The sequence below is a fragment of the Pseudoliparis swirei genome, chromosome 4 (genome assembly GCF_029220125.1).
Source record: "Pseudoliparis swirei isolate HS2019 ecotype Mariana Trench chromosome 4, NWPU_hadal_v1, whole genome shotgun sequence".
In the NCBI taxonomy this organism is placed as follows: domain Eukaryota; kingdom Metazoa; phylum Chordata; class Actinopteri; order Perciformes; family Liparidae; genus Pseudoliparis; species Pseudoliparis swirei.
The window spans coordinates 20,003,156-20,015,520 of NC_079391.1; the positions used below are offsets into that span (position 1 = coordinate 20,003,156).

General features: G+C 46.3%; 1 protein-coding gene across 1 annotated transcript in view; it reads right to left on the minus strand.

The window, feature by feature from the left end:
• Positions 1-4,780: 4,780 nt before the first annotated feature.
• Positions 4,781-12,365, minus strand: part of LOC130192480 (tyrosine-protein kinase CSK) — a 36,057-nt gene continuing 28,472 nt past the window's right edge. Inside the window, exons 6-13 of the mRNA XM_056412502.1 lie at positions 9,515-9,608; positions 9,325-9,390; positions 9,121-9,220; positions 8,943-9,033; positions 8,642-8,715; positions 6,767-6,962; positions 6,353-6,439; positions 4,781-6,183 (exon numbers count right to left, since the gene is read on the minus strand). Coding sequence (XP_056268477.1) covers positions 6,001-6,183; positions 6,353-6,439; positions 6,767-6,962; positions 8,642-8,715; positions 8,943-9,033; positions 9,121-9,220; positions 9,325-9,390; positions 9,515-9,608 — 891 coding nt within the window. The 3' untranslated portion in view covers positions 4,781-6,000. The remainder of the gene's footprint in view (positions 6,184-6,352; positions 6,440-6,766; positions 6,963-8,641; positions 8,716-8,942; positions 9,034-9,120; positions 9,221-9,324; positions 9,391-9,514; positions 9,609-12,365) is intronic.

Sequence of the window (12,365 nt, forward strand, 5' to 3'; positions counted from 1 at the left end):
CAGTTGCCAGCAGTTGCCAGCAGATGCCACTACTAGTCAAAAAGTGCCACTACTAGTTAAAAAGTGCCACTACTAGTCAAAAAGTGCCACTACTAGTCAAAAAGTGCCAGCAGACGGAGGGTCGGCCGCAGTGACGAGTCTGCGACGATTTAGTGACAAGCTTCACTGAAGTGCCCGGACAGCGGAAGAAATCACTTTCATGATCACAGAATGGAGGAGCTGCGGTTTAGCTAGATAGATAGATAGCTAAAATAGCTAGATACACAGATGGATGTGTGTGTATATATATAAAAAAGACACTAATTAATATATATATATAGTGTCTTTAGACACTACTGACAATATGCAATAAGATAGTGCTGTACATTACTGCTGTACTATATTTAATATTGTTTTGCTACTACTACGTTTCACTTCGTAATCTATTACACTTATATACCATGATATTGTAACGTCTCGGACGTTATGGCACTGATGACACGGAGACGGGACGACGTTATTAATCCTCCCTTTATTGGGCATCCACCAACACAGACAGCGTGTTCCTCTCAGCTTAGCAGGTCGAAAGTCAACAACAACGGTTCCCGTCAACCACCCTTAACTCCCGTTTTCCGACAGGTTAACCCCGCCTCCCCTCTACTCCGCCAATCACAGGCACGCCCCCTCGACCAGCATGCACGGTGCCACACTGTGATTGACAGCCACTTCACAGGGTCGCTACAATATATTACGAAGTGAAACGTAGTAGAAGCAAAACAATATTAAATATAGTACAGCAGTAATGTACAGCACTATCGCATATTGTAAGTAAGTGTCTACAAAAAGACACTATATATATATATATATATATATATATCCATCTGTGTATCTAGCTATTTTAGCTATCTATCTATCTATCTATCTAGCTAAACCGCAGCTCCTCCATTCTGTGATCATGAAAGTGATTTCTTCCGCTGTCCGGGCACTTCAGTGAAGCTTGTCACTAAATCGTCGCAGACTCGTCACTGCGGCCGACCCTCCGTCTGCTGGCACTTTTTGACTAGTAGTGGCACTTTTTGACTAGTAGTGGCACTTTTTAACTAGTAGTGGCACTTTTTGACTAGTAGTGGCATCTGCTGGCAACTGATGGCAACTGATGGCAAGTGCCGGCAAGTGTCACTGAGTGCCAGTGCTTAAACTTTAGACTAACAGTGGCATCTCCTCAAAGGAGAATTTCATGGAGGTATAACAGTATGACATGGTAAAAAAAATAATTATATATTTTTTATTATTAAAGAAAGGCGGGTACATTATACATATCATGGTATATAAGTGTTATATATTACGAAGTGAAACGTAGTAGTAGCAAAACAATATTCAATATAGTACAGCAGTATTGTACAGCAATATCGTATTGCATATTTTAACTAAGTCTAAAAAAATACATTATCTATGCACTGAGGTGCCAGTGAGGTGCCAGTGAGTTGTCGCTGAGTACTGGCACCGAGCGGCACTTGCCACAGACTTGCCACTGAGGTGCCAGTGAGGTGCCAGTGAGTTGTCGGTGCCAGTGATTGCACTCGCCCTCTCTCCGTTTGGTAGTGCGAGGAGCACTGCGCGGAGGAGGAAGTGGAGGAGGGGGGGGGCACGTCGGGGGGGGGGGGCTCGTGAGCGTCGCGGAGCATGTCGGGGCGAAATTCTCAAATAAATGCCCCGTCGGATATTAAAACACATTTGGGGGGACTTGATGACAGAGAGAGTAACTTGTATTCTTAAATACTGATGAATGAAAAATGTGGCTCCAACAAAAAGGGCACTTTACTCATCCAGGGCAAAGGGGCTGGTGCTTGAGCACCACTAGGGCTCTATCTGTGCACGTGCCTGACCACAGTGATATCTCCAGTTGGGCTTTACGTTTTAATATGTGCCACAATATCTCAAGGGCTACTGTTCTGATTTGGACTGATGTCTAAATAAAGGACGTCTGCCAGCCAGCACGCTGTTCTGGCTCTTCTGACCCACACCGCTCGAGACAGCGGGTCAAAGTTCAAAGTGCAATGATAGATAGATAGATAGATATATACTTTATTAATCCCCAAGGGGAAATTTGTCGAGACAGTAGCAGCAACACACAAGAATTTAAAAAAAAACACAAAATATAAGAAACAGGGATGAAAGATATATAAGTGTACAAGTAAGATAAAGTAAAATACAAAACAAAATATATATGTAATATACAACACACATGCATACACAACACACAACAACATTGGATATTGTATAGTTTATTCTCATTCTTATTCTTTTTTTAGTCTGCTACTGCTGTCGGGTGTTTTGCACATAAGAATTTCACAAACCGATTATACTTGTATAAAAGGGGATGTGACAATAAAAACTTGAAACTTGAAACTTGAACTGACAAATCAAATACAAAAATATTAAATATAGACAGAGTGCAAAAAGCAAAGTGTGTGTATGAGTGCAGAGCAAATTAAATGAAGGGTTAGGGTGATCTGGCAAGAGGTGAACTGTTGTAGAGCCTCATAGCCGTCGGCAGGAATGTTCTCCTGTATCTGTCCTTGTGGCAGCGGAGCGTGAGGAGACGTCTGGAGAAAGTACTCCTCTGTCCCTGTAGGAGGTGGTGGAGAGGGTGGTCCGGGTTGTCCAATATGGACACCAGTTTCTTCAACGTCCTCCTCTCCACCACCTGTTCCAGGAGCTCCAGCTGGCAGCCGATGATGGAGCCAGCCTTCCTAACCAGTTTGTTAAGACGGCTGGTGTCACCGGCTCCGATATGAGAAGAAGTAACAAAGTCCCTCCCCTTTTGGATAAAATGTGTACAATATTTAACAGCAAGCGACGAATATTCTTATTTAAATCTAGTTTGAATTGTGACTTGAATTAAAATCTGAATCAAACACTTGAAGGATAAGACTGCGAAAACACGCAATTAGAGTCGCCATCTTCGGATATGGCCTTTGCCAATTTTTTTGCAGCCGATTAACGGAAGATAACATATTTGGTCAGCGGAATGAGTGACGTAGCGTAGCGACAGCGACTTGTCAATCACGGTGAACCCGCCCTAAACCTTATTACGCTTTATGGTCTATTTGACTCTAAATGGACCATAAATTACTAAATGAACATCATGCTGTATTGAAGAAAACTTGAGATTGAGACCATAAACTCATGTTTACTGAGGGAATAACTCAAGTGAGAAGTAGTCATTTTCTCATAGACTTTTATACAATCTGACTTATTTTTGAAACCAGAGGAGTCGCCTGTTAATGTGAAACAAATATCTTAAATTGACAAATTCATGCCACAGCCTACAGTGCATGTTTCTCCTGAGAAAAGATTCAATGGGGGGGGGGGGGGAGTACTTTGAAGGGCACAACGGGCAGTAATACCAAAACTCCTTCCCAGATGCAGTTTAATCCGATATTAGGCCTCAGACTGTCTTAAGCCTCCTAGCCGTGACGTTTGGAAGTCAGGCGACATCCAAAAATCGTCTAATGAGCCGAGGGCGGAGAGGAACTCTGCAGCAGCCCGTCTCGTGCTGCCGTCGCAGGGCGGTGGAACCCGAGCCGGCGTGATGCGTCCTGACAGCGGCACAGTCGTGGCCACGAGCACACACGGCCTCTCTTACGTAACCAGCCCGTTGTCACCGCCCCTGTCCCGTCAGAGGACTCGCACAGCGCCCGGCTGTCAAAACACCGACACTCCTTCACACCTTGAAGGCTCCGCTGACGCTTCACCACCTGTTCGTGGCACTTCTGCAATCAAAAGAAAGACGATCGCCGGAGGACTTTATTTATAGAGGTCGGTCCTTTGGAGAACAAATGCGAGACGCACTGCTTTACAGAGCACCGGGAGCAGTGGGTCTCGTGACCCCCGAGACCCACCCTCCCACAGCGCCGAAGTTTAAAAATCCCAAATTACTATTTTCGGGTTGTTTTATGAGACTCAGACACAAACACTCTAGTCGCTGTTTTAAAACCTGTTGTAGCAATGTAAACCCGACACCCGGATGGCCCTTTGAGCAAGGCATTCATCTTTTGCATCACTCACAGGCCCTGTATGTGCACCCTCCTGTTCATACTGGACATGAGGAAATAGGGTCCCCCACTCTAAGATATGGGGGACACCATCTACAGTGCGTTTGTGCGGACATTTATTTTTGTAATAAATAAAAACAATGCATTTTGAAACATAACTCTGAATATCTCTTCCATTGTGATCGTGTTAGTAACGAATCTGGACATGGTCAGCAGAAACCGTGGAAATGTTTAGTGATTAAAATGATTCCAATGTGTATAAATAAGGGTTGGACTTGCACCATGTGACCCCACCTTTAGTACATTCACCCCGATCTCACGCGTTTCCTCATACGCTCCAGGACTGTAAACCATGTTACAACTCGAAAAGCGTTCTCACGATCTCCATTTTGGAACCAGGATGATTTATCAGCTTTATCAACTAGTCCTACCCAGCTGCCCTTGAGCAAGGCGCTTCTCCCTGATCCACTCCAGCGGGGCTCTGAAGTGACAGGTAGCATCCAAGTGTGGAAGAAGATGAACGTGAACCAGATTGCAAACTTCCCTGAGTTGAATTAATCAAACAGAAAATTTTGGATTTCTTTATGGCCAAATATTCGACTTCCTGCTGTTTAATATTTCCACCATGAAGGACTCCGGGTGTTATTTACATAAAAGCCCAATATGTTAAACTCAAAGACTGTGTGCCTCTGGATCTCCACCCACATACACACTGATCCAATGATGCAGGTGTCTCCACACTGTTCAGATGGAATGATTTATTCATAATCATGATAGCATAATAAAACAATGAACATTGAAAGCACTGACAGTTGAACCCAAGGCCTCTCCCAGCATGCACCACTCCGACCCCAGCGTTCACAGAGACACTGAACGTTCCTAACGCCAAGAGACTTCTGGCTTCTTAAAGTCCTTTTTTTATTTGTTACTCTCCGCCCTAGTCAGTTTTTTCCTTGTTCGTTTTTACTTTTGTTGAATCCTTTAAATATATTTTGAAATAAAAAAACACACCCACTGATGATGAAACAACCGTGTTTGTGAACTGCCTCTCTGCCCTTCTCCCGTTATTGTCCTGCCCCCCACCCCCCTCTCCCAGTATTGGTTAGAGAACATATATTGATACTGGCCCCCTGAATCCTCTTTCTTCCTGTTCACGCTCTCTTCATGGACACGTGGTACAAAAAAAATAAAAAATACATCCCAGTCTGACTGGGTGAGGATGGAGGTGCAGGAGATGACACTAAAATAAAAATAAAACACGGTTCGATATCCTCCCTGAAAAAAAATTAAAGCAATACAAAATATCTCTTAAAAAAAGGAATTCTAAATAATAATAATAATAATAAAAGACATGCTGGAGGGAAGTCTGGAGCTCTGTAGACTGGAGGCACTGTAGCACAGAGCGAAGGCCCCACGCCTGACACCACGCCGGGGGGGGGGGGGGGGGGGGGGATGGAATGACAAGAGAGCTGGGCTGAATTAATGCAGAGCAAGACAGCGATGCAGAAATCCAGAAATGATGGGGGGGGGGGGAGATTGAGAGGAAAGAGCACCTGACGAACGTGGAGAAAAAAGGCCAGCCTTCCCTCCAGTTAATGCCATGTTCAGGAGAGGAGGAAGGAAAACAAGATTGGAAAAAGAAGGATCTTCCAGGTGGAGGAGGAAGAGAAACTTTGACCAAGAGAGGAAAGAGAGAGAGAGCGAGCAGCGGTGGGAATAGAGGAGAGAAAACAGTCCGGGAAAAGCTTTACAACACAAACAGGGAAACGGTCCTTGTGTGGCTGCAGAGGGCGGCTGGCGGGAACCCTGAGGTCAAAGGTCGGGTTTGGGGCACAGTAGGGCAGTCCCACAGGTCATTGGGCTGGGCAGGCAGGAGGAAGATGCTGTGGTTCCTCTTCTTCTCCTCTTCCTCCTCCGACCACCACTGTGTCTCGCCATGCTCTCCCCCCTACCCCCCTCCTCTTCACAGGTAGAGCTCCTTGGCTCTGATATGCTGCAGCTTCTCCCTCAGCATGTGGAAAGAGGGCCGCACGACAGAGTCCAGGGTCCAGCACTGCTTCATCAGGTCGTACACCACGGGCGAGCAGCCGTCCGGGGCGTCCATCTTGTATCCCTTCTCCACCCGGGGCACCACCTCTTTCAGTGGCTGAGAGAGAGAGAGAGATGTTGAGCATGTTGACTGATATTCAGCCGGTAGTAAAGTAAAACGACGAAATATGTAAATGCCACAATGCAGAAATATTGAAATTTAATAAAGCAAATATCGGTCGCACGCACGCACGCACACACACACACACACACACTTCGGCACTCACAATTCTAGGATAAGGTACGCGCCCGAAGGAGTAGATCTCCCAAAGTAGGATTCCGTAACTCCAGACATCTGACTTGGTGGAAAACCTCTGTCGGACAGGAAAACGAAATAGAGTGAGGAAACATGACTAGAGTGACGATAAACACAGACGCAACAAAAAAAATGCACTCAGTGAGTTGGAATTCCATATCAAAAGAGCAGATTTGAAAGACTTAATGGGAAGAAGATGAAGGAAGTTAAACACTATCAAATAAAGTCCCCAGTGGGATTCCAGTCCAAAAGGAGTAAATCCTGAGCACTCAGAACTGCAGACAGCAGGGTTGGCATCACATAGAACACTCTTCTCTTTAACTCTTCTTAATGCTGCTAGAGGAGCACAGAGGCATGAGCCCCGGTCTGTTTCACCGCCTCTCACCTTCTCTCTTATTGCCTCGGGGGAGGTCCACTTGACGGGCAGCTTGGCCATGTCCTGTATGGAGGACGCCTCCTTGGTGAGGCCGAAGTCGCTGACCTTGGCGATGTTGTCGTCGGACACCAGCACGTTGCGGGCCGCCAGGTCTCTGTGGACGAAGTTGTTGGCCTCCAGGTACTCCATGGCTTCGCACACGTCACTGGGCGACACGGCGAGAGGAGGAAAGATGACAAGATGAGGTCAAACCCGCAGGCGTGCGTCCCCTCCCTTAATCTACGTGGACATCGTTGTGGCTTTTCCAAACACGTCGAATCACAAACGCAGCTCAAGTCTGATCTATGTGTGACAAGTGCAAATGCTATTGTTGATAATCTGTTATTATTTTGAATAGTGATTTGCCCATGTTTTATTTGAGCTATTTGTGTTGAGGGTTGATTGGTAATTGTTTTATCAGTCATCTACTGAGTAGCATGATCAGCTATCTGGGATCCATTACTTTTGGCTGCGCCTGGATACTCGGAGGATTCGCGGGGTTTTCCTCAAACCAGCTTGCTGAGAAAACGCCACAACATCACTCATGTGATTATGTCTCCCCTTATTCAGGGAGGGTCATGTTGCTCTACAGTGGTGAAATGCTTGTAATGATTTCCTGATGAGTCCAAGGTGACGAGAGAATGTATATGTTGTTTTCAAAATAAGTTCAGAGAGAGAACAGTGTAATGTAGCGCTAGCCCCGATTACCTCGTTGGCTAGCACTAGCGCTGATTAGCTCATTACAGGGCTCGCAAGTGTCACGCATTGAGCGTGAGACTCACGCATTTCGGTCTTAACTCACGCACTCCCGCCACACATCGTATTTCTCACGCTGAAAAAAACTCGGCTATTTAATGTTTGAATGCAGGGGTGCTCAATACGTCGATCGTGGTCGCCGCAGAGCTCTGACGCCGGCCCCCCCCCCCTGTCAACAACGCTCAGCCGTGATGCGCGCACAGGTGAGCACACTCTCACTAGCACCCAGTGGTGTAGTCCAGGGTATACGCAGGTATACGGCGTATACCCACTTATTTTTCAGTCAGCATTGCGTATACCCAACTATCAATCACCGCTGGTGCCTGGTGCGCATTATTTATAAAACAGGGTGTTTATCCTTTACTGTATGGAAGGGCTCTTCAATAGGCGTCCCGCGGGCCGAATCCGGTCCCCGAGCTGCTTTGGACTGGCCCCCGGAGTGTGCTCCAGTAAAAAAAAATGTCTCGCCCCCCCCCCTCCCGTCAACAACTCTCCTTTGCGCGAGTATACCCACTTCTCCAGGGACCACTACGCCACTGATAGCACCCCCCCCCCCCCCCCCGGGTGCTGATGGGTGCTGATGGAAATGTCACGCTTGCCTGTCTTCAAAACTTGAGAGCCCTGCATTAGCTGTGATTATGTCTCCCTTTATTCAGGGGCGTAACATATGCAGGAAAGGTGGTGAGGATTGAAGCGGTCACACGGCTCACAATGTGAAAATGAATCCTAAAATACTTCCTTGTTTTGATGCCTGCTGATCGGAGTGTTTACACTCGTATAACATTTGCACTAATTTTGAGTTGTGCCGGGTCACAGAGTCGGCTAAATGACTGTAAATTAAAAAATGTTTAAAAAAGACTTTAAGTTGAGGCACTTGCAGATAAAGCAGCCGCGCATCAAGAGACCAGCGTGGCGCTTGCTTGGGTAAACAAAGGCCTATTTATGCCACTTTGTGAGCGTGACAACATTCCTTTGAAGCTCCATTCAGATCCCGGCAGCAGCTTAGCTCTCGACCCGAGATGTGCCGATTAATCGCTTGTCTGTTGTACGAAAGTCATGAGAACAGGAAGAGAGATGAAGAAGACTCACAGCGAGAACTTGAGTAAGCAGTCTCCGCTGAGCACGGTCCGGCCTCGGGAGCGCAGGTAGTCGACGAGGCTGCCCTGTGACACAGAGGGGAAGGGGGGGGGGGGGTCAGCCTGATGAGAAGTTGCCAGAGAGAAACTCGGGGACGCCACTGCTCCGAGCTTCGTACACAAATCCCCTCTAAAACGGCTTCCGCGTTTGTAGAGATTCAACAAACCACTTACGGGTTCATCAAACACTCGGTAAACACATTTTAAAACATGGCAAGAAGATTGTGAGAAGAAAAAAAACGCGTGGGACAAACCTTCGCCATGTACTCTGTGACGATGTAGAGACTGCCCCTCTCTTCCACAATCACCCCGAGCAACTGCACCAGGTTGTTGTGCCTTAGTTGCCTGAGAGCAGAAAACAGATGATGGTAATAAAAAAACAACTTGTGATAGAAAAAAACCGTTTATTCATTAATCATCAAGGGGTCTCACGTCATGACGGAGGCCTCGGCGATGAAGGCCTGCGCCGTGGCGTCATTTTTGATGCACTTGACCGCCACCTTGTTCCCTCTGTAGTCTCCGACCATCACGTCTGACGAGGACACAGACGGGGAAGATGTTTTGGTTCAATATGAGAGGCGAGCGAGGCCGCTTGTTACTACGGCTCTGAAGTGTGAAAAGGAATGATGTCCTCACCTCCAAACTCCCCCTTGCCAATGGTCTGCAGGAGCTTCAGCTCCTTCCTGTTCAGGGCCCAGCCGCCTGCCAAGAGAGGACAACACTTAACAGACCTCACAGTCCACGAGTCAGGCTACAAGTCTCATGACATTACTGTAAAAATATATATATATATATATATTCATTAATAAGCTCAGCGTGTCCTTACTCCTGGAGAACTCGTCTTGTGCGGCCACCGTTCCCTCCATCAGCTTGGGTTTGATCAGCCGGGTGCAAAGGCCATCGGCGTCTTTGGTGTAGTGCTGCGGACAGACAGGAGACAATCACATGAAAATATTTTATTACGTCAGTGTGTTACGGTTTTACTCGATACAAATCCAGGCTGTCATTTTTATAAAAGGGTTACGTCGTCTGCAGAATATAATACAATGGTTCACTCCGACTCTGCCGTCTTCGACCTATTGAAGGATCACGGGCCGGAAAGATCACATCGGAGTGGCGTTCGCCTTCACCAAGAGATTGTGAAGGGGAGGATGGCGGTCTTGAGGAAATTCCCGCCACAAAAGATGGAATGAAATAGGAGATACGTGGGATATGTGATGCATATTTGAGCACTGCGCTCCTCAAATCAGCTCCGGCACACGGGGAATTATTAGGTTTTGATGGCGTGAAGAGAGTCGTTAACTTCTTTCTTACAGTTTGACACTTGTCTCATACACAAACATAATTGGAATAAAAGCAGATCACTGAAACCCAGTGCAGCCGTCGAGACTTCGTTCATCGATTCGAGGTGACGGGATCGGGGAAATGAATTAACCTCCGCTGACGATTGGTGGTCCGCATGAGGCGTCTTTTGAGAGGAGCTGTGAAGGCTTCTTGTGGGAACTGGCAGCAGCGACAAGTGTGTGAGTGTGAGAGAGGTCAATGCATCGGATCTACACAACCACCACCACCACCCAGAGACGCAGCTAACCAAACGACCCGTCAATATCTGCTCAGAGGCCTGAAATCAGACTCGACATTGTGACCTTGTGAAAGCAGACGCCACGTTTTGGACGCCAGAGAGAGAAATGTGAGAATACAAAAAAGTCTTCCAAACGAACATGGGTCATCAAACCTCTTTGTGACCACTACGCAGGAATTAATTAAAGAATGAGAAGAAGCTACCCCACCAACAACAAAACAAATGGGGTGTTTTAATGTTATACAACTGCAGCATGCCGAATTGACCACAGAGTGCAAGTTATCGTGGCAACCACCAGGGGGCAGCATGGTGAAGGAGGAGGGGGGGTTGTGGTCCAATGCATTGTTCAGCACCAACACTCACATGTGGCCACATATGTTGAATAACAACACCCAGAAACTCATTTACACAAATGTAGATTTACAATAACTCACAATGTTGCATAATTAGCACTCAACACTACGTTAAAATATTTTTCTAGTTCTCATTTGTGCTGGATAAATCGAGATCCTCTCATATGTAATCAAAGCAGAAGGGTGTAATCACAGAGTAAAAACACCAAATGATGAATGTTGCTGGAAAAATAAACTTTCCCCCGTGTTGTCACACCCTTCGGAACCACAGGGAGCCATCTTTGTTTCACTCCATGCCGAATCGCGGCATTCATGTGACACATAATGACACTGTTGGCTGCTGGGATTGACAGGGAGGAGTATGTGTGTGTATGTATATATATATATATATATATATATATATATATATATATAGGCGAAGACTACTGTGAGGGGCCAATGAGAGCGAGCCAGATGAACATACAAGAATGCGAGGCATCCTCTCACAGCCCGTTATGGAGAGAAAGGAGAAGGCACAGGGGAATGCAGATGGCGGGGAGGGTAAAGATGGAGGGGGAGAGGGAGAGAGAGAGAGAGAGAAACTGAGGGCGGGCGAGGCCAGGGAAGAGGTGTATAACAAAGAGAGAAGGAGAGGAAGCAATATGCCAGGTATAGACGAGGGAGGTGGAGGGAAAATAAGTGGAAGGCAGAAGCAAGCCTGGGGGGGTGTGAACGAGAGAGAGAGAGAGAGAGAGAGAGATAAGATTGCGGGCTGATATCGAGAAAGCAGCGGGGACGTAGATGGTCTCGGTGCCAGCTGGCACAATCCTGTCATCTACTTCCAAATGGCCCGCGAGGCAAAGAGATGGGGTCCAATTAAAAGTGCGACAGGCGCCAATCCAGCTTCTCTCTTTATCTGAGAGAATGAAAAGCACCCCCCCCCCCCAATCTTTTTTTCTCTCTCCTACCCTCCACCATCAATGTCTCCTACCTTACCCTCTCCACATTCTGTCCTTCCACTGAACCGGCACGCAGATAACAGGCAGCGAGTGAGAGGATCAGACGGCTTTTTAAAGACTGTGAACAATTACTTGAGTGCAATTTTCTTTTTACAGTGGGGAACTCCATGGGGACACTCAGAGTGTTTGTGTTTGTGTGTGTTTCTTGTGTTTACAGAGTTACGTAATCATACTGCGCATGATTGATCGCAGTTTAACTCAATTTAATTGTACTTGTCGTTTAGCATCGGCACACCTTTTCAAGCTGGATTCTAAATCTCAACCATAACAGGATGAATACATACAGTACATCCTCAAAACAGACCTGGATTGCTTCAATAACCTAAATATGACTCAACACAAAGTGAGAACCAATGCAAAGTGAACGAGATGACTTTTTTGTCCCCAGGTTAAAAAACAAGAGGTGATGAAAATTCAATACAGCCACTCGGGGCTTTAACTAATGCATGACTGCAGATTATTTGGTTTATAGAATGTTAGAACATTTTGAAGGATACAATATCCTCGAGTCTGACGGGAAGTCTTCAATTTAGCATGTTTAGTCCAACAGATACTCCATAGCCCAAAAATATTCAGTTAACCATCACAACAATTCCTCTCAACTGAGAAGCAGCAAAAGGGGAATATGTGACTTTTTTGGGTAAAAAAAGGGAAGAAGATTAACAAATAATCAAACTGACTTTCAGCTCTCCAGTCTTTCTGAGGAAACTGCACTATGGCATACAATTTGTGGAATCCTAAATC